This window comes from Magnolia sinica, chromosome 5, assembly GCF_029962835.1.
Source record: "Magnolia sinica isolate HGM2019 chromosome 5, MsV1, whole genome shotgun sequence".
NCBI classification, from domain to species: domain Eukaryota; kingdom Viridiplantae; phylum Streptophyta; class Magnoliopsida; order Magnoliales; family Magnoliaceae; genus Magnolia; species Magnolia sinica.
In genome coordinates, this window is record NC_080577.1 from 29,699,959 (window position 1) to 29,722,608 (window position 22,650).

At 41.3% G+C, this 22,650-nt stretch overlaps 1 protein-coding gene across 2 annotated transcripts in view; it reads right to left on the reverse strand.

Annotated features, from left to right (window-relative positions):
• LOC131245875 (uncharacterized) overlaps positions 1-13,009 on the reverse strand; it is a 37,811-nt gene extending 24,802 nt beyond the window's left edge. For both annotated transcript variants that reach the window (XR_009171023.1, XM_058245625.1), the window contains exon 1: positions 12,805-13,009. Coding sequence is in view for 1 of the 2 variants with exons in the window: in XM_058245625.1 (XP_058101608.1) it covers positions 12,805-12,951 (147 nt within the window). In the remaining variant the exon portion in view is untranslated. The remainder of the gene's footprint in view (positions 1-12,804) is intronic.
• Positions 13,010-22,650: the final 9,641 nt, after the last annotated feature.

A 22,650-nucleotide genomic window follows, 5' to 3' on the forward strand; every position in this document is an offset into this window, starting at 1 on the left:
AAAGCTCAATAGGTCAACCCTAGTCTTTCTCAATCTCTTCAATATGCAATTGATTTTCCATGAACAGTTGCAAAGTCTTGAAAGAAACATTATTCAACTTATTAAACTTAAGAAGAAAAAATTTCAAAGTCTTGAAAGACACATGATCAAGCCATGCATACCATAAGGCAGCCAACTCCTTACTAGACTCGAAACAATGAGAAACATAAGTAAAAAAACTCGATGAAGCATCATTCCTAGCAGACAGCTCCCCTTGATGCAGAAAGTAGAGACCAACGCGCTCATGGCCCAAACCAATAGTCCACTTCGTATTCAAGTCCTGAAAGATGCAATGAGAATGGAAGAAAATCACACAACAGTTGAGGTCTTTTATAAGGCTATGAACAGAGATCAATTTTGTACGAAATTTAGGAACATAGAAAACATTGGACAATGTGAGATTAGGAGAAAAAGACACAGCCAATGGATTCTACAAGAGTAGAAGTCACATCAGTTGGACGTACTAGATGGCTGCAAGTAGGGGAACTAGATGGAATAAGACAAGTGTGATCACCAGTCATATGATTTGATGCCCCCGAATCAATAATCCAAGTCGCATGAGTGGAAGAGGCATGGAGTGCAATACATGTGGTCGCAATGAAGGAAGAGGCAGGTGGCTATGAAGCAGAAGAGGCAAGAGGCATGGACTGGGTCTGAAGCATCTGAAGGCCCTAAAGATCCATAACATCGACTCTGGTCATGGTAATTATGTCCAACTGATCGAAGACATGAGAGATGTCAAAAGGACGACCACCGAAAGAGTCAGATATGGTCCCGATCTCATCAAAAGTAGTGATATGGGCAGTAGGACATCCATGCAATTTGAAGCACCAATCCCGAGTATGTCCGGACCAATTGCAGAAGGTGCGCATAAACTTACCACGACCATGGCCTCGTCCTCTAATAAAACCTCCTCGAGAATCTAAACCACCCCACTTCGATCCCCAGATGGGACAATGGTGGGGGTAAATGCAGTCCTCTCCTGTTCACTGTTCACTATTCATCTTGCCGTATCCTCACAATCTCTGCTCTGCGTCTATCTGGAAGCTCACTCAAGGGTTACAGATGACTCAATTCTTCCCAACGACTCTTTAGTGCACCAAAATATTCAGTAACTGACAAATTCTCTTGGGTGAGAGAATAGAGCTCAGTGATCAACTGGAAGATACGGGGCTTGTTAGATATGGTCTCATATGTCTCATCGAGGGATTTCCACATATCGGTAGCAGAATCATAGAAGTAATAGGAAGAGCCAATACCCAGTTCCATAGAGTTGAGGATCCAACCCATAACAATAGCATTTGAGGAATCCCATGCGTCAATTTGTGACGAATCACTACATTGAAAAGTAGACAGCCTCTATGCCAGTAAGAAATCCAAGTTTCTCCTTGCCAATAACATACATGCAGATAGCCCAGGACCACAAAAGAAAATTGTTCCATTAAATTTTGTGGAGGTAATTGAGAGGAGGCCCTCGGAGCTATGTCCAGATGACTTGGAATCCATGGACATATGAAGAAGAGGTGGAGAAAGATCACAAACTGAAGTAGTATGACTGTATGAGCAAAACCAGTTATAGGGTGATATAACCAGATCCGGTGTATACGATGGACCTCCAAAAACCAAAAAAAGATCCAACTGGCCCACCTTTTTGCTTAAAAAATGCATAAAAATATCTCAAATCTGCACAAGGGCAGCATTCCTTGATAGATCATCAAAAAACGGTCCATGATGAGTGGACCCCAAGGATTAAAAACCACCGATTCAGAAGAAAGTTGAGAAATTGACAATTTGGGGCCATATTCCAAAAACAAAAAATGGTAAATCCAAAAAAAAATACCAAACGAATTTAGAAAATTATGAAGAAAAAAATTGCTCATAATTCCTCTCATGTGTAGCCGCACCTAGTGGTGTGGATCTCGACACAAATCGATCCTTATGGGACCATATAGCTGACGTCAGCGTCCGTACGGCTGACATCAGTAGCCCCCTGCATCAGAAATCCTTCGGGCTTCGATCCTCCTTGTGCATAGATCCCCAATCTCACGTAGAACTGATTGAACAAAGCTTTGATACTAAGTAGTTTTTGTAGAAGTTGTAGAGAGAGATAGAGAGGAGGAAAAGTTGAGAGAGAGCTCAAAACATGAGTAACCTCTTTTTCTTATTCTGTTTATATGTAGGGTTTCCCCTATTTACAAATTACATCATAACCCCATAATAAATATAAATTTACACATAAGACTCTACTTTGCATATTTACTGCTAAACCCCTACATAACAAATAAATGTTCCAACATAATGGACATGTATGGATGTATGCATGTATGCATGGATAGATGGATGTGTAAATGCATGTATAAATGCATGGATGGATGGAACATGCATGTGTGTACGTATGCATGGATAGATATATGGATGAATGAATGGTTGGATGGATCATGTGTGTGTGTGTGCATGCATGGATGGATCATGTATGTGTGTCAATATGTATGTATGCATGCATGGATGAATGGATGGATGGTTGGTTGGATATGCACAGATGGATGGATGGTTCAAGGATGTGTGTGCGTGTGTGCATGGATTGATGGATACACGTTTCTATGCATGGATGGATGGATGTACATGCATGGATGTATGTATGTATGTATTAATGGATGCATGGATGTATGTATGTATGTATTAATGGATGCATGGATGTATGTATGTATTAATGGATGCACGGATGAATGTATGGATGGATGGATGGACATGTGTGGATGTATGTATGTACGCATCCATGCATGCATGAATGTCTGAATTTTACTTCGATTTAGAAAGATCTTTAAGTGATTATCGTGTTCCTAATGATCGACACCATCCAGCGCATTGGACAAGGTGTGAAGCCTCCAATGAATGAGGAATTTTTTTGGGGTCTACTTCAACCATGAGCATGAGGAGATGCAGACTTGGGTAGAGGACCTCAAGTTGTACTGGAAGACATACAATGTGACAATGATGTACAATTGGTGAACAAGGTTACGAAGTTATCAATTGTCAACTCCATGGTTTATTGCAAAATGCAACCAGTTTCCTCAGATATATCAATGCATCCACTTACGTAAAGAATTACTTGTGTCTGTGCGTGCACGCATATTACTTTTTGAAGGGAGTTATTAGATTAGAGAGGTGAGCTTGAAAAATGTTATGCAAGTTGTGACGGACAATGAGAGTGTGTTTGTCAAAGCAAGAAAGAAGCTGATGAAGAAGTATAGTATCTACTAGACCCTGTGCGTAGCTCAGTGAATTAACCCAATGCTAGAGTCAATAGGCCAGAGAAAGTCGGTCAAGACCACCATTGAGGTGGTGAGAAGGGTAACGAATTTCATATATACTTACTCATGATTGTTCGTCATGATGCACGATGAGTGCCAGGAGAATATTGTCTAATCAGGGGTGACATGGTTTGCCATGAACTTTACTGCACTTGACAACTTATATCAGCATATGGTGGTGTTGTGGAATTTATTTAAATCTAAAAGATACATGAAGTGGAACAAAGACAAACCCAAAGTGCACAAGGGTTGCAAGGACTGATGCAAGACATGAAATTTAAGTATGAGGTGCAAGAATTCAGGCTTAGATCATACCAATTCAGAAACAGTTACACAAATTCCACATCCCACATGACAGTCCGAATCATTCAATTAAAAGGGGAATCTATGCGGGTCCAGGCCGACACAGGCTAGGACTGGACCAATAAAAATTATAAACCAAACGATGTCAAAGGGAAATAGAAATCAACCACACATGCATAAAAATCAGTCCCTAATCCAAGGGATTCCCCAATTTCAAATCAAGGAACCCCAGAGAAAGCTCTTGCACAAATGGTGACCCGAGGCTGACGCACGTGCGCGGGTGGGCTGGCCGCACATGTAATGGAAGCCCACCTCCCCAAAGTGACACCTAGGCCTTGGTCGGTAGAGGAGACCTCCAATCCCTCCAAGTTTGACGACGATCCGACGTAAGGTCAAGGCGTAGTGCTCCGCCGAAGTTCCAGCCCTCCTACAAGTCCAAATTCTAGAAATTGGCTATAAGGGAATGAATAGCTGCAAAAGCTGAAAAATTCAAAGCAATAATGATGATAGAATATGAGATATATGGATGTGAGAGGGTAGGGACGGATGAGGATAGATGTGGCTTCACACCACGTAGTTAGCCCTTCGAAAAGGGAGGGCTTCGCACCCACTTTTAAATTCTTCCACAACTCACTAAGAGAGCAGAAAAATAAAGCAAGAATTTTTATCAAACTTCAATGAATGAAAAGAACTACAAAGGGAACCTATTTATAGGAAAAAACCTATACCCCAAAAACTCGCACCATGTGCGCAACCTATTACTTGGCGATGAAGTAAACTAAAATAAAAACCAAACAAAGAAATTTAAAGCGTTCACGATGCTCTAAATAATAACAATAAGCAAAACCTACAATATAAAATCAATCCAACGAGTGGGCTAAGATCATGAGATCCCATAATGGGCTTTTCTTGACTATCGGGCCCACTTTTTTTGAACTAAAACTTATCTTCTAGTTAGGAGGCCCTCCCTGGATGTCGTTATCGAGCTAGATCGATGGTGAGGTTCTTCTGCGTACATAAGTGGGTGGGGGTGATGGTGTGCGGGCGCGTGTAGGCGGGATGTCCCCATCAATTATCCCCGTCTACAAAGATTTCGCCACTGGTGAAATAAAACTCCTGAACCGCTCCAGGATGTTAGGATCAAGTCTCCGAAGCTCCTCCTCAGTGAACCACGTGTTGTCTGAAGCTGGGCGTGACTTCCATATAATCAGGTACTTCCGAAACCCGCCGTCTGATGTTGAAACTATCTGATGGTCCAGGATATCCTCTATTTCCTCTCTGGATGTGTGAAGGTTAGGTATGGGAGGTAAAGACTGGAAAGAAAAATCAGGAAGAGTAAGTATGGATGGTAGAGACTAGGAAAATGGGTCGGGACGGATAAGTATGAGACGTAGAGGCTGGAAAAATGGGTCCGAATGGGTAGGTATGGGATGTAGATGCTGGAAAAATGGGTCAAGAAGGGTAGGTATGGGAGTAGAGGTTGGGAAGGTGGGTCAGGAGGGGACCATGGATCAAAGGATAAATCTGGGGAATCAAGATGGGTGGACGAAGGGCCGGACAAAGTATCAGTGGTCTCCCGAAAAGTAACTAGATCCTCCACATTGAATGCGAAACTAATTCCCATGGAAGGTGAAAGATCTACCTCTTACGCATTGAGACCGTTTCGTTTTATAATTTTAAAGGGTCCAGCGCTACGCGTGTGTAACTTACGAATGACCTCTGGAGGATACCGCTCGGGTCTGATGCGGACCATTACAAAGTCCCCAATAATGAATTCTTTGAAACGTTCATGCTAGTCTGCATAAAATTTATAATGTTCATTACTAGTAGTGATCTTTTACCTGATTTCTTAATGCCATGAATGAATGTGATGCACAAAAGACTCTACAAACTCTGATGGCCTGTGGGACAGAGACATAGGGACGATATCAATAGGTTTCTCAGATTTATAACCAGTAACGACTTCATGAGGACTGAGACCTGTGGACCTATCGACAAAACTATTAAACGCAAACTCAGCTATAGGTATAACGGTGTCCCAGGTTCTGGTGTGCTTTATATCCCTCCTAGGGGGAGACTCATCCGGTAGATCATCAGGAAAGACATCATGAAACTCATCCATTACCGGAATGGCCTCAGTAACTCTACACTATCCTCTGGTGCACTCTCTTTAGCCACGAGGCCGCACATGTTGTACCTCTCAAAATAATGATCTTGATGTCCCTCATGGGGTGGGGGTACGGGTGCACGCCCATGACTGATTCCTTGGCCACCTCCATTCATAGGTCTATCCTCTTAGCCACCTGCTTGAGATTGGCCATCTTCCCTAACAGTGGGGTTTGTCCTGAGGGAGGTCTCTATTTGGTCAAGGCATTGATCTATGTCTTGTTCCAAGCGCTTACCCCAAGACTCGATCTGCTCGGACAGCTTGTTTAGTGACTCTAGAAGTTGTTCCATGTTTAGTGTAGGGTGCTAGCCAAAACCATGACCCGTACGTGTGGGCATGCAACTTGCAACTCCACCTAAAGACTTTCTACGACGACTATATGGGACTAAATGATCCTATGAGACTCTATATGAGGGAAACTACACAGTGCTACTAAAATCTAGCAATATAGTCGTCAAAATAAAGGAATAACAGAAAGTTACAGCAATGTAAATTGCTAACTTCCTGCTAACAGAAATTTCAGCAACTAATATCAGGGACTATGGATTCCTAAAAGCTACATATGATGAACTGAATGCATGATGGACTCAAACAAACCCTAAACATGTAATGTATTCCCCTATAAGAACCCTAAGCTCTGATACCAAATTTGATGCAGGACATGAAATTTAAGTATGAGATGCAAGAATTCAGGCTTAGATCATACCAATTCAGAAACAGTCACACAAATTCCACATCCCACATGACAGTCCAAATCATTCAATTAAAAGGGGAATCTATGCGGGTTCAGGCCGACACAGGCTAGGACTGGACCAATAAAAATTATAAACCAAACGATGTCAAAGGGAAATAGAAATCAACCACACATGCATAAAAATCAATCCTTAATCCAAGGGATTCCCCAATTTCAAATCAAGGAACTCCGGAGAAAGCTCTTGCGCAGATGGTGACCCGGGGCTGGCGCACATGCGCGGGTGGGCTGGCCGCACATGTGATGGAAGCCCGCCTTCCCAAAGTGACACCTAGGCCTTGGTCGGCTAGGAGAGACCTCCAATCCCTCCAAGTTTGACGACGATCCGACATAAGGTCGAGGCATAGTGCTCCGCCGAAGTTTTAGCCCTCCTACAAGTCCAAATTCTGAAAATTGGCTGTAGGGGAATGAATAGTTGTAAAAGCTGAAAAATTCAAAGCAATAATAATGATAGAATATGAGATATATGGATGTGAGAGAGTAGGGACGGATGAGGATAGATGTGGCTTCACACCACGTAGTTAGCCCTTCGAAAAGGAAGGGCTTCGCACCCACTTTTGAATTCTTCCACAACTCACTAAGAGAGCAGAAAAATAAAGCAAGAATTTTTATTAAGTTTCAATGAATGAAAAGAACTACAAGTGGTGTCTATTTATAGGAAAAAACCTATACCCCAAAAACTCGTACCATGTGTGCAACCTATTACTTGGTGATGAAGTAAACTAAAATAAAAACCAAACAAAGAAATCTAAAGCGTTCACAATGTTCTAAATAATAACAATAAGCAAAACCTAAAATATGAAATCAATCCAACGAGTGGGCCACGATCATGAGATCCCATGATGGGCTTTTCTTGACTATCGGACCCACTTTTTTGAACCAAAACTTATCTTCTAGCTAGGAGGCCCTCCCTAGATGTCGTCATCGAGCCAGATCGATGGTGGGGTCCTCCTTCTGAGTATGTAAGTGCGTAGGGGTGGTGGTGTGCGTGCGCGTGTAGGTGGGATGTCCCCATCAAGGACTGTACTCAGTGATGGATTATGGGTAGAGTTTGTGATGTCATTGGCAACCTGCAACCGATTTATAGGGTCCTTGAGGCCATAGATAATGGGACGTGGCCTTTGATGGAGTCCATATACAGAGCTTATGCGACTGATGGGAGAGGAGACACGAATTTCATCCCCTAATTCTCATAGATGGGTGGTTGGCATCATTGACGATATATGAACCAAGATCCTTAAGCATCCAATCCACCAAGCTGGTAAGTTTCTTACATTTAATGTCATTTATTTGTTGCTTGCATTTTACGTATTACTTTTCTTTATATGTTAATTTTGCTGATTAAATATTATTTCGATTTCAACATATCACTTAAACCCCAAGCTCTATTACAGACATTGGCTATGGGAAAAAAATGAACTAAAGATGGTCATCCACCAGATCTATGAAAAGTTATTCCCTAAGTTGATGGGCAAAGCACATTTTGAGAATGAGGTAATGATAAATTGTGCCTTTTACTTTCTTATAGTATCCACATATATTGGTAATTAATGGTGGTGGTTTTTTATGGCAATTATTATGCTTTAGATATGGTAGGGGTGTATTCTTGACCGCGCCTGCAAAAACATTATGAGAAACGATGATGTCATGTAAGTATGTTTATTACTTCAAGTTATTAACATGGTTTGTGATAGAGCAATTGTATTCCTCATTTATACTAAGACATGCTTTTGATGAATTGGAAGGTGAGTGGTGAGTGATGTACGAAGGTGAGGTTCCCACAATGCAATTATTGGCCATCCATGCACTCACCTAGACTATCTCCTCTTTGTCATGCAAAAGGAATTGAAGCACGTGGTCACTCATCTATACGAGAGGAATAGACTAGGGTATGAGAAGAAGCTGTAAAAGCATACCTATTACCACTACAATATGAAACTAAATGAGAGGCACCTATAGGCATAATGTGACATAAAGGTACATCATGACCTATCGAGCCTGATGTTGGTAGGTGCACAGGTACATATTAGTGATGATACCGAGGACCCACTTAAGGTGTGGCAGTCAACGGATTTAGATGATAATGATGGCAACCAACGGAGCAACATCTTTTGGTATTAAGATCGACTAGGTTGTCAACAAGCAAAGGACTTAAGACAAATCCTCCGACGCGTTGAAGGACCTAGTATGTCCTCATGAGGGTCGTGAAGCATCGTTGCAGCATACTCCCCAACATCAGGTCATCAAGCAATGATGTGACTTTCTCCCCATCCGGTGGTGGGGACGAGAGTGATGACAACAATGACCATGGTGATGGCAAGGATGGAGGCCAATCTTGCGAGGTGGCGGCAAAAACGATGGGTGGAGGTGGTATGGTAGTGTCAAGCGTGGAGGCTGGCAATGGTACATGTTGCACGACGAGGCAGAGTCAACGATCTGTTAGCCCCAAGGTATTCTGTATGAGTAACGATGGTCATAATAGCCACCACCATTACCGTTACAGGTATTGGCCGTAACGGCCGATACAGGGCGGTAATGGTTGGGAAAAAAAAATGCCTGAAAAATTCTTAAAAAGTATCTAGAAAATCCAAAATAATGTAAATATTTCAAATATGTATTCATTTTTTATTTTGAATATATTTATGGTAAAGTAATGGTTCACTCTTTTGTTAGAGTGTTGTATCGAGCTGTTTGGTGAATTTATGCATGTGGTTATATATTTCTAATGAACATGGTTATATATTTCTAATGTTTACACATCATTTGAAGGAAAAAAAAAAACCTTTGAGCTTCTGTTCGCTTCAATCGCTTCAATTTATGGTTTTAATCCTAAAAATCATAGTTAGAGTGGTCGAAATCTGTTGTAGAATGATCTAAGAGAGTTTTTAAAATGTGAAAAGTGAAAAAATGAGAAAAGATTTTGATTTAAATAGGGGGAAAAAAGTGATCTCTTTTTGACCGTTATGGGGGTAATGGTCGTTATGCCCCATAAAGGCCAATACGGTCCCAAAAAACCAACTATCCCGTTTCACCCCCGTATCACATAACAGCCATGACTATTACACATACGTATCAGCCTTTATGGTTGCATCATAATAGTATGGAACATCTTAGTTAGCCCGTTTATTAAAGCCCACTTTGACCATGCCACTTAAGATCAAGACCATGGAACCCATCCATCATCCTAGCAGAGAGCAGGAGAGCACAGTCAACATTTCTATCGTCGGAATGGTGGAATGCGGTGTTTACAGTATCGGTATCGTGTACATATCACACCCTTGGGACACAAATATAGATACCTATCAGTTATCACATTATATATATTGGTTATACTTGTATCAGGGAATTTATTACACTTTTTGGGAGACATTAGAAAACATTGGAAAAATAGTCAAATTTTTCAATGAAACTTCAGGGATTGTTAAAAAGACATTAATTTACACTTTTAAATCATAAAATCTCGAGGAAAAAAAAAAAAAAAAAACAAAACAAAACAAAACAAATGCACATAATAGGTTTCCTTTGCATAGGGTCCTAAGTTATGCATTATTTGACTGAACTAATGCAACTATATTCAAAGTGAATTCAAAAATTTATAAATGTAAGAAGACATTTATGAAAACACAACCAATACACTCAAAAGAAAAGGAAGTAAAAATTTAGAAATATACATGTGAATGATGTGTCGGGCCCAATTAAGTGCAAATAGAAGTGGAATTTTGAAAAAAAAAAATATTTTTTTAATATTTTTAACTATTGTTAAATTAAGAATTAATTTTTTCCTGAAAATTCTCCAAAACTACATGAATCAGTAGATCAGACCTCATACATGTTTGATTTCATGTTTGGGCTAAAAGATTGCAACCTTTTGGGGAGAACTTGAGAAATTTTCAATTTTTCCCAACTTTCCACAAATCAGACCACCTACCCTCAAATCTTGAAATTGAAGTTCAAATCCTTGATTTTCCAAGAAAAACATGAAGAATCAAACATTTCTAACATTTTGACATTGATTTGATATGATTTAGACAAAAATGAGCAAAATGCAAAAATACTCACCGAATCAAAATGGCCCCAAATCTGCTTCGATCTTGATTCTCGCTTGAAAACCTTTTTTCTCCCAAAAGATTCAAAAGGATGGACCAAAATCCACCTTAGACATGTTTAGAAGAGGGAAAAATGCAACAAAAAAAAAAAAAGAGTATTTTGCAGTTTTTATGAAGATAACTGCGATTTCCTTAACGGTATCGACGATACCTGTCGATATTGGCAAATATCGTCGATACATAAGAAAAATACAAAGGGAACGGTGATGAAATCGAGCGATATGTCATGATATCCGTGATATTTCGCAATATCCAATGATGCATCGCAATACATAGTGTGATATCAAGGATTTTATATACTCTAGTAGGGTTTCGTATCACTGCCTTACGATACCGATAAAATCGACCAATATTATCGATATTGCAACCAATGGTGGGAAGAAGAAGCTCACACACATCAAGGAGTCTCTTGCACGTAGCTTGTCATCAATGGATATTATCAGTTTAGCACATGGGAGCTCCACTTCCATCCCATCTTATGAGCATGGGGGATATTCTGGGTATCACAATTATGACACTCAGTCATAGATGCTACAGACATGCGCAGCCGCAAGAGAGTGCTTACGTTTACAGGTACAGAAGGGGATATTCAGGGTACCCGTCATATGATTGGGCTCCTTTATAGGGAGTTGGAATTGGAGTCAACCCATTTCCCTAGAAACCTACTCAGCCATAGTCGGTTACCATCATGCAGTACCCACATCTGGGCGTACTCATATAGTTTATGGAGGAAGGGTACCAGAGATACATGAGATAGTACATCCACTAATTCAACCAGATGATGACCTGAGCACAGTATTGTTGACACGTATAATAGCAGTACAATGGTCGACCAAGTGAGGATAAATATGACGACTCCGAGCTACTTCAGGGATGACCGGATGGATATGTTTTTAAGCTCCTTTAATTTTTGGATGTCTTAGTTATTGTTTGGTACCTATATTGTGATATGAACTCATTTTGATTACTATTTCATTGATTTTTCACAACAGCGCATGCTTTAGGCTCCTATTAAATGGAAACTTATTATGCATGGTTCTTTTTCCAATTTTTTCATTCCTAAATATGTAAATGTGTATTTTAGCTTTTCCTAAAGTTTTACTTAAAAATTCAGACATTTCCCCATGTTTCCACCAGTCAGCAATACATTAAACAGTATCAGCGAAAATATCGGCAATATCAATATAATTCATTCTCCAAGGATGAGTGCTACTTTAGATAATTGGAATGCGACTAAGGTGTTAGAAAGAAAAACTAGTGCTACTTTAGAAAGAAACCCATAATCCAAATGTTTCTATACATGGGTAGAATTTTTGTTATGTTTGAGAGAGAATTAAAGGGTGAATTATCTCATGGGGCATTTTGGGTAATGGAAGCATTTGTCCTTTTTTAAGAATTGTCCTATTAGTTTTGATTATTTGAATGCAACTGAGGCGTTCGATCATACTGCTTTCAAACTCATGCATCCAAATCCGAAGTTGCAAATGTCATTGCTCCTCTGTTTTAATGAAATCGTTACTCATCTACCACTTGAGATGGAGAAATTACCACCTGAAGTGCGTTTGCTTACTCCAAAATGACCAATATCTAAAAATTCCCACTACGCAATGTAACTGCAAAATCTTTTGAATTCCACACAACCCATGATTGCTTATGATGTCATGCCTTGGGATCAAATTGACAACTGAATTCAAAACCAACAAACTTTCCACAAAATGCACAGATTCAGACGTACAGAAATCCTACCCAACCAACACGAGAATTCCAAATTGCCCGGGGTTGAATAACTCCTTCACAAAATTCAAAGTTCCGCAGCGAACGTGCATCTCTACTAAATGCATTTTTGGAGCAAAAACGCAATTTCCATCAAAACAGCCTCAAGAAACAAAAAAAGAAATCCTAAAACATATATTTTAATAACTGATGACATTAAATGCATTTCAAGACCTGAATCCAACCACAGAAACAAGTTCAAAAACGGATTCAAACGTCATAAACCCAAGAAACGCATCAGAAAACCCTAATTCTCGTACCTGGACCTGGAATCCGAAAACCCTAGACAAAGACTCCAAGAACTCAAAGAAAAGGAAGGTTCGAGAATGAGGGAGATGGAGCTTTATAGCTGACCTCTAAGAGCGTGGCGAGGGAACAGCACATGTCGAACTGGATTTCGCGCGAGAATTTGGAGCTGAATTCCGCGGCAATTTCTTCCAACGGACGTTGATCTGCATTGAGTAGTGAGAGCAGCGTCACTGCGTCTTGCACGCCGATCATGGCCACGAACGGAGCAAGGAAATCAGTGAAACGAACGAAAAATCACCGACTGGAGTATAAGATGTACTACAAGACAAATACTTTATACTCTGCCAAAGAGTAATGGATGATACGCAGGGGAGCGGATTAGGTGTTATCCGAGTAGTTATCCTTGCTGTGTGGGGCGAAATAATTTTTTTGTATATCGACTCCGTCCATCTATTTACAGCTCATTTTAGGACGTGATCCTGAAACTTAAGTAGATCCGAGAATCTGCGGGGACCACACCATTATAAACAGTCGTGAATGACCATTAAAAGCTTTTTGTGGGCCAAAAACGCTTTGAATCAAGATGATATTTATATTTAGATTCATCTAGTTATATGGTTGACCTTATCAACAGTTTGGATGGAAAATAAAATTACGTGAGAATTACTGTAGGCCTTTGGAAGTTTTTAACGGTGGGCTTTCAATCACCACTGTTTCCTGTGGTGTGTTCCACCTGAGATTTGGATCTGCTTAAATTTTAATGTTACTTTCTAAAAGGGGCAGGGAAAACGGATGGACAGCGTCGATATACAACAAATCACTAAGGTGGACCCCACAGTAAGGGTGTTAACCGGTAACAGGCGGACGCGGATTTCCTGCGAAAGCCTTTCGCAGGAAGTTCCTGCGCAAGGATGCTAGGTGGGGCCCACAGACATGTTTTTGATAAATCCAATCCGTCCATCCGTTTTTCGAGATCATTTAAGGACTTGAGATGAAAAATTAGATGTATATAGAACTAAAATGGGGCACACGAGAGGAAACAGTGATCATTCAATGAGCACCGTTGAAGCATTCGTATGCCCAAAAAATTATTGTATCAGTCTATATTTTTGGTTTTTTCACTTAATCCCATTGACAATGACCTTATAAACGGTTTAGATAACATATAAACATCAAGGTGGAGACTGGGAAGATTTCAACGGTAGAAATTTCTTTCCCTAATTTTCCCTCTCGTGTGACCCACTTGAGTTTTTTATCCGCCTCATTTTTTTTCACACGCCCTAAAATGAGATCTCAAAACGGATGGACGGAATGGATTTCTCACATACATTGTAGTGGGTCCCACCCAGATCCTTGCGCAGGAACTTCCTGCGAAAGGCTTTCGCAGGAAATCCGCCTCCGTAACAGGCAGTCCACGTCCGATACGCAGGCTCTTAGAAATTAGGCGGGGATTGGATATTACCCTGGTGACACCTCAGTGGGTGTTACCCTAACCGTGTGGGGCCCATATTGATGTATTTTTTGTATATCCACTCCGTCCATCTTATTTTACATCTCATTTTAAAATATGATCCTAGAATTTAAGAAGATACAAAACTCAGGTTGACCATAACACTAGAAAGAGTGATGAATGTGCATTAAAAACTTTTTGTGGGCTATAAAAGTTTTGGATCAAGCTAGTCTTTGTTTTTTTATTTTTTTTCCCTTCATATTGACATTATCAACAGGTTGGATGTTAAATAAACATTATGATAGGCCCTTTGGAATTTTTTATGGTGAGGCACTCAATCACCGCTGTTTCCTATGGTGTGGTCCATCTGAGATTTGATTATGCTTAATCTTTTGTACTACAATCTAGAAGTAAATGTAGAAACGGATGGACGTCATGGATATACAACAGATCATCAAAGTGGGCCCCACGGTAAGGGTAACACCCACTAAGTTGTTACCCGGGTAACACCTAATCCGCTCCCTTAAATATGGACGTAAATTGCTTACGTGGCCTGCAAATAATTCAAAACAAAACTATCTTAATTATGGGCTAATTCAAAATAAACCATTCGAATCATGGGCATCAGTTTAGATGTAGGAAAAAGTTTCTTTATTTTGCTGTAGAAATATTAGATTACTGAACATTTAATGGACGTTTGAAATTGAAATTTGTTTAAAAGTCTTAATTCAAATATTAAGCGTCCAAAATTGAGAGACTAATTAAGATTGTTCAACTAATCTGATTTGTATATGTTAACTTAAAAGACAATGGGCCCACAAATTTAGTGGGTTAAATTTGGACGGTGATTGCCTGGGGACCCAGCATGGCAGGATTTGATTGGGCGATATGCTACCGTTAAAAATGGGCCCGGTGGATCACGTAGTTTATAAACAAAGCAACTTTTAAATAAGTTTTGGGTAGGCTCTTATCTCTAATAATGGCACATGGCTCAATCAAATCCCACCGTATCATATCTGTCCATTGGTTCAGTGGCCCATGCGAAGATGAGGAATTTACATTCAATATGGATGTGTTGCCTACCTATGATTGTATACATGAAACCAAACAGGTCCAAGTCAGGTCTATTCAAGCCCAGACAGAAATTTTGAATTGACCTTCCATACCCAGCTTGCCTCATCTATGGCCATGGATGTGTGCAAGCCGACAAATGTGTCTTTTCATACAAGCCTAAAAGGGGACATCCTTTTATATTTTTTGTTTTGGAAAGTTGTCTTCTTAAACTCAAGGGTCGTACTTATTGAGTTTAAACCCAATAGTCACAATCCTTTTTGAAAGTGTGTCTCTAGACCTTCAAAGGTGTCCTCTCCAAGTTTATAAATAGACTTTTTATCTGATTTTTAAGTATAAAAAGTAAAAAAAAAGAAAATTTTTAATTTTTCTTTCAAAGTATGGTTAAGTATTTTCTTGTTTAGGTTAAGATTACAAATGATTCGAGCATATGTACACTGAGTACACTACTGGAGACTAGGTGATAGTCATTGTATCCTGGAGGTCGATTGTCCAAAGAATCTTATTTCACTTGGGACCGGTCCAAGGAGGGTAAATTCAATTTCAAGCTGAGTGATTCCAAATCACGCCTCGACTTCTCCAAACTGATACGTATTATCTTTTTCTTATTTTAATTTTATTTAGTCTAAATAATTTTTCAAACACCAATTCAACAATCTTGAAATCAAATTTTGTTTGGAAAACTATTTGAAAATATAATAATGTATTTAAGTGCAACATGGCTGCATGTGCTTACATTTAGCGTGAAACTGTTCACATGTTATGTGGATAGGGCTATCTATTGGTTTTAAATTGTCTAGTATTTGTAGCGGCATAGAAATCAAAACCCTGTAGCGAGAGTTATTAGTTTCCTGTTTTTTTACTATGAAATAACAATTCCAAGATGAGTGGAATACCAATAAAAAGTGCAAAACTTTCTTGACAATGTCTGATGGTTCATGCACGTGCACTTAGGATTTGTGCAAGTGCCCATGTATCGTCTTGGCAGGGCTGAACAGATATAAAACATTCATCAGGTGTGACTTTTGAACATGGGAAGAACAACCTATAAGAGATTTAAGAAAAATAAAATAAAATATGTACAAGAGGATGTTCCTCCCTTATGAAACCCGTATCCTAAACCGTACCGTTTCGAAGGCTTCCGCAGTCCTCTCGGTCGACTGGCAATCCGCGACCTATAATTGGCATTTGCACGCGACCCTAAGTTGCATCATGTCGATCTGAGTCGGCTCAGCCTAAGACTTGTATCATTGCGACCGCACTATCGTCGCGGTTCTGATGCTACGTCTCATGTGCCAAGACGATACCCGAGCCAGGAGATGTAGGCCCGCATTCAGTTCGAGGAAAACACCACATGCTGCAAATCCGTAAAGAATTCATCACATCAATCACTTCACTCGTCAAAGTACACCTATCAAGTCAAGTACCTTATCCCATCCCCCAAGTACACTACACCATCCCCAAAGTCAACATTTTCATCTCATCTCTTACACACCCCATCACTCATCTCCCATCATCTTTTTCTCTTTCATTCTCTCCCTCATTTTTCCTCCCAAGTAACCCACGTCCAAGTTCCTCATGAGAGAGCTAGTGTGGCCCACCTTCCTACCTCCCATCTTCACCATTCAAAGCCCATCTCAACCGTCAAAATCGTTTCCTTGGAGCTCTAGAGACTATGGGCGGATGAAGGAAGAGAAGATCAAAGGTGGGTGTTCTATTCTCTCTCTCTCCCTTTTTTTTTTATATTTGATCATGGCCCACCTTATGATATGTTTCACATCTATGCCGTCCACCTAGTGGGCCCACCTAGCAGTCCGTTAAGGCGGGCCTAATTGGAGGAAATACACAAATGTCCCCTTCATCCAAGGCAGGTGGGTCTCACACGTGTGGACCCACCCCAAAGTGAAGCAGGTAGTGCATGTGGGGGCCCTACCTTGCTGGAGGAAACCTAACCTGTGTGACGTCCAACCTCCCTGGACGCTGGAGGTTGGAAAGGAAAACAAAAATGTTAGCTTGATTAAAAGACTTTGGGTGGACCACTCATACAGGCCCCACCTTGATGTATGAACCTTATCCACGCCGTCCATCCCTTACCCTAGCTCATTTTAGACGTTGAGCTGAAATGTGAGGCCAATCTGATTATCTGGCGGGCCATAGCATAGAAAACTATAATTTTTACCGTTGAAAACCTATCTAATGTTTCTACACACCAAAATATATTTAACATTAGGCTTGTTTTTCCTGTCTTGAGTTCCAAAATTCAATGGATGGGTTAGATTTTTCTGATGTGGGTCCCACCTAGGAAAAACTATGATAAAACCATTTTTTAAAATATAAATAAATAAGCAAGATGCTGCTGCTAACGTCCTCTGGACGCACAGCAGCATCCTGCGCTGTTGTGGACGATAAACGGGCAGGGACAGTTGGTTCCAGCCGTGGGCCCCATCGTGATGTGTGTAGAACATCTACACCGTGTATTTGCTAGGCCCCCTCAGGGCCGTGGCCACCCCAAAATCAGCTGTACCAGGAATTCAGGTGGTCCACTACAAGAAGCAGCTGGGAATGAACGTCTACCATTGAACTTCTTTGGGTCCCAGAAGTTTTGGATCGATATGAAATTTGTTTTTCTCTTTATTCAGATCTTTGTAGCCTTATGAATAGATTGGATGGAATAAACGTTATGGTGACGTGGCCCCACGTGGGACCCACCTGTAGTGAAGCAGATTGGCTGGCATGCTGTACAGGACGTCAGGAAGTTCTGTGGGACTCACCGTGATATGATTGTTCTGTCCACGCTGTCCAGATGCAGGACGTGGATCCCCATGTTGCATGCGTTTCATCCTGCCGTCCATCTGGAGGGGACCCACCTGATGTGTGGATTTCATCCACACCGTCCGGTGCTGTGGGATGCCACCTTGAGGCTTGGGTGTTATCCTACACAGTGGGACCCACATCTGATGTATTTGTTATACAAGCCGTCCATTTGTTTTGTCGGCATGGGACAGCCATGATGTATTACTTCATCCACACCGTCCAGATTGAACTGGACGGTGCTGGACAATGAATGGACAGTGCTGATTTACATAAATAATGTTTGGACCATGCGGACATGTCCCATCTTGATGTATGTGATTATCCACACCATCAGTCCATTTGTGTGGGGCCCTGATGTTGTGTTTTGTCCACACCGCCCTTGCATGGGTCCGTGGGCCCCACCCAAGATATATGTGTTGAATCTCCACCGTCCATGTTGAGACAGTGGGACCCACTTGATACACCTGCCTTACATCCACTATGTCCATTTGCTTGGGACAGTGGTATATTTCACCTCTGTATATATATAATAATATTATATATATAGTGGTATATCTCACTGTATATATAATAATATTATATTAAATATATAGTGGTATATCTCACCTGCTATATATATATATATATATATATATATATATATATATATATATATATATATATATATATATATAATATCATATATATAGGTGTGTGGTGGGCCCTATGTGGGACCCACCTGCTGGACGGACTGGTTGGGATCCCCACACCAGTTATATAGTTGTGCATTGACGTCACCAAATTCCATGGGACCCACCTTGATTTACTCATTATAATCCACACCGTCCAGATTATGCTAGATGGTGTTGTCCAATGTTTGGATGGTGCTACCTAATGTTTGGATGGTGCTGATTTATTTGGACAATGTTTGGACTGTGCTGATCATCATTAGTGAGCCATGTGCCCTATAGAATAATAGTGTATAGTGATACACATGTTGCACCTGCAATTATTAAAATGATTTTTAGATGTGATCCACGCTCCCATCTATCAGGCCCACTTTGATGTGTTTTGTGGCCCATTCGAGAGGCTCATTTTGATATACTTGTGGCTCATGTGTTACAACTCATTTGATGTATTTAAAGCCCATGGGCTGAGGCCCAGTGGGATGTACATAAGGCCCATTGCAATGTGTGATTCCACTATGGTTTGTGTAATGATATTTATGGCGGGTCATGCCTTGGGAGCAATGATGGTTTGACGTCCACATTATAAGATTAATATTGGTTAAATTTCCGCATTGTCACTCTCCCTTGGGCCCATTGATAGGCCCAACTCGTTGTGTATTAGGCCCATGTGCAGGGCCCACCTGTGATGTATATTAGGCCCATGTGTAGGGCCCACCCATTGAGTATTAGGGCCTATGGGATGTGGCCCATTGTGATGTATTTCCAGCCCAGATGGCAAGGGCCGATGTTATGTATAAACCGGCCCAGATGGTAAGGCTCGATGTTATGTATGAGAGGCCCATGGGATGTGGCCCATTACGATGTGTTCGGGACCCATGGGATATGGTCCATTATAATGTACATGCGACCCGTATATAAAGACCATTATGATGTTACATATGGCCTTGTGTGAGGACTAATGTGAGGCATGTGAGGCTTAGGTGATGAGGCCCACCTTGATATACTTGTGGCCCATTGATGCAGCCCACTTGTTGTATATGAGGCCCATCGTGATGTATTTGAGGCCCATGTGATGCGGCCCATAGTGATGTGTATGTAACCCTTATATGAGGCCCATGATATTGTATTTAGACCCTTATGTGAAGCCATGGGCCCACTATATGTTTGGCTCGATGTGGGCCACTCATTGGGAGCAATGTTGGTTAGATGTCTACATTGATGGGCAATGATGGTTGGATGTCCACATTGTGACCTTCCCTTAGGTCTTGTTAGGCCCATTCTTATAATCCTCTTGTAGGTTAACCCAGATAAGTGGGCCTCATTCGCGCTATCGGAATTGATATAACCACGGCCGAGGGTCGATCTTTTATATTATGGGTGATCGGCTGTTCATCTATGGATCCCGCCTTGTTTATATGCTGATTATCGGTAACGATTGTCGATGTTAATCATTGGTGCCGATTGTTGAGGCCGATTCCGATTGTCAAGGCCGATTCCGAGTGTCGGTTCAGATTTTTGAGGTCGATTTCGATTATTGATGCCGATTGTCGAGACCTATATGATGTATATGCGACCCGTAGTTGAGGGCCATGGGCAAGGCCCATTGTGATGTATTTGAGGCCCATGGGCAAGGCCCATTGTGATGTATTTGTGGCCTATGGGCAAGGCCTATTGTGATACGTATTAGGCCCATGATGCATGACCCATTTGATATATTCAAGACCCATGTGTAAGGCCCACATGTCATGTATTTGGGGCCCACGAGCAGGGCCCACCTGCTGTGTACATTTGGCCCTTGAGTAAGGCCCATGGTGTTGTATATTAAGTCCTTGTGTGAGGCCATGGGTCCACAATATGTTAGGCTCTATGTGGGTCATTCATTGGGGGAAATGTTAGTTTAATGTCCACATTGTCGAGGCCGATTATTGATGCCAGTTAATGATACTAATTATGAGTATGTGACAGCATAACATCATGATACATGCCCATACGCATCATCTGCATGTTTGCTATGAGATGTGGTTGATCATTGCATATGTAATTGGGCAGATTGTTATGAGACTCCCTGATAGACAGAGGTTATCTCACATGAGTGCACGGTATGCGTAGGATTGATGCATGACTGGATTGTATGACTCATGCATCCTGCATTGTGTGTTTGATTACTATACGCCCTAACGACATCAGGGCCATAGCCTCCACAGACATATCATGGATGGTCAGATGGGACACCGAAAATATTTGGTTCTAGCATACGGGCGCTATAAATGTCCCTGGGTGAAAATTCCTAAACCTCTGTGGCCAAGAGACGCCCCAACGTCGAGACCGAGTGGATATATATGAGCGCATGAGGGCCGTATACCAGTAGGCTGCGTCTCTCACTGTGTCGTGGTCGGTTGGGAGGGGGTGTGACCTTACCCGCCTGAGTGAGGGGGCAATGTCTAGGTTGAGTTTGAACAGTTTAAGGAATGGGTCCGCTATCGACGAGTCGGGCCCGATATTGGTAGGTGGATAGTGAGGTCTCTTCCACTTACCCAGTTGTGCGCTCAGATAGGAGCGGCAAGCTGGCGTAGAGTGTAATAGACCCCGGTGATGATCCCAGAGAGGAACCGTACTAATATGCGGACTTATTGAGTAGGAGTTGCATACTCATACATTCATTTCATTCACTATCCACTGGGGCTGGTGGTGCGCAACTAATTGTTGTGTACCTTCGCATGGCCAGGATTTCGGTTGTGCGCGCGACTAACCTGAGATCAGGAGTCTACCACATTGGGTCTGACTATCTAAATTTAGGTATGAGACTAGTTTAGATAAAAGTCCTTTGTGATAAACTCCGTAGCCTGCGATACTATGTACTATCATCCCGACTTCGCACTCCAGCATGGTTATTCCATTCACACCGTATATTGTATTACATCCATGACATATGGCATTTTGGATTACCATGTTTCTGCATTTATGTGGTCTAGGTACGGCTGACGCTATTCGTGAACTCATCAGGAATTGCATATTACATCGCATCCTCGACATCTGATATTTGGCTCTTTATGACTCCTCATTTGCATAGCTGTCCTATATTGCGTATTCTGATATTGATTGACTCATGGACTTGTCCGTATTTCCTCTTACTCTGTTATCATATGATTTATGATCTTGTCAGTATTTCTGTTTACTCTGATAATTCCTGCTCTTGTCAGTATTTCTGCTTACTCTGATAATTCATGATCTTGTCCGTATATCTGTTTATTCCGATATTGTACGATTTATGGATTACCAGTATTTCCGGTACTGTATGTTGATGGCATTGTATTAAATACTTGGCACTTACCTTGTGCACATACTTACACCACCCTCTAAGCTTTCTATAAGCTTATGCACGATAGATGCATGCAGGAGATGTTAGGTTGCAGCATTGTTGAGCTTGGAGCATGCAGCGGTCTTCTGGAGCTTGATTTTCGATTTATGTATTTTCCTTTCAGCATTGTACTCAAATGATTATATTAGTGGATATGTGTTGATGATGTTGCCTTTGTGAATTGGGTAATCTTGTGGTTATGCTTATTACGAGTTAAATGTACATTGGAAAAAAAATCCTCTTTGTATCCCAGGATAGGAATCTGGCGTATGGACGCTAGGAGCCGAGAATGGGGTACTACGGAAGCTGTCGGAACCGGATTCAGCGATCGGAATTCCTGTGAATCCGATTTTCGGGTTTGGGGCGTGACATCCCTAATCCATGCCCTAAAATATATCCTCCACAAGATGGTCCAAAAGTAAGTGTAATGGCAGGTTTGTTTTCAGAAGAGATGTTACTCTTCAACACTTCTCTTGGGCGTGTTTAGATCTATACATGAACTGAGTTAGCTAGGTTAGCTCGCTCGACTCGACTCGAAAAGGCTTGATTCAACTCGGTTCGAAATTGAGTTCGAGCCGAGTCGTCGAGTT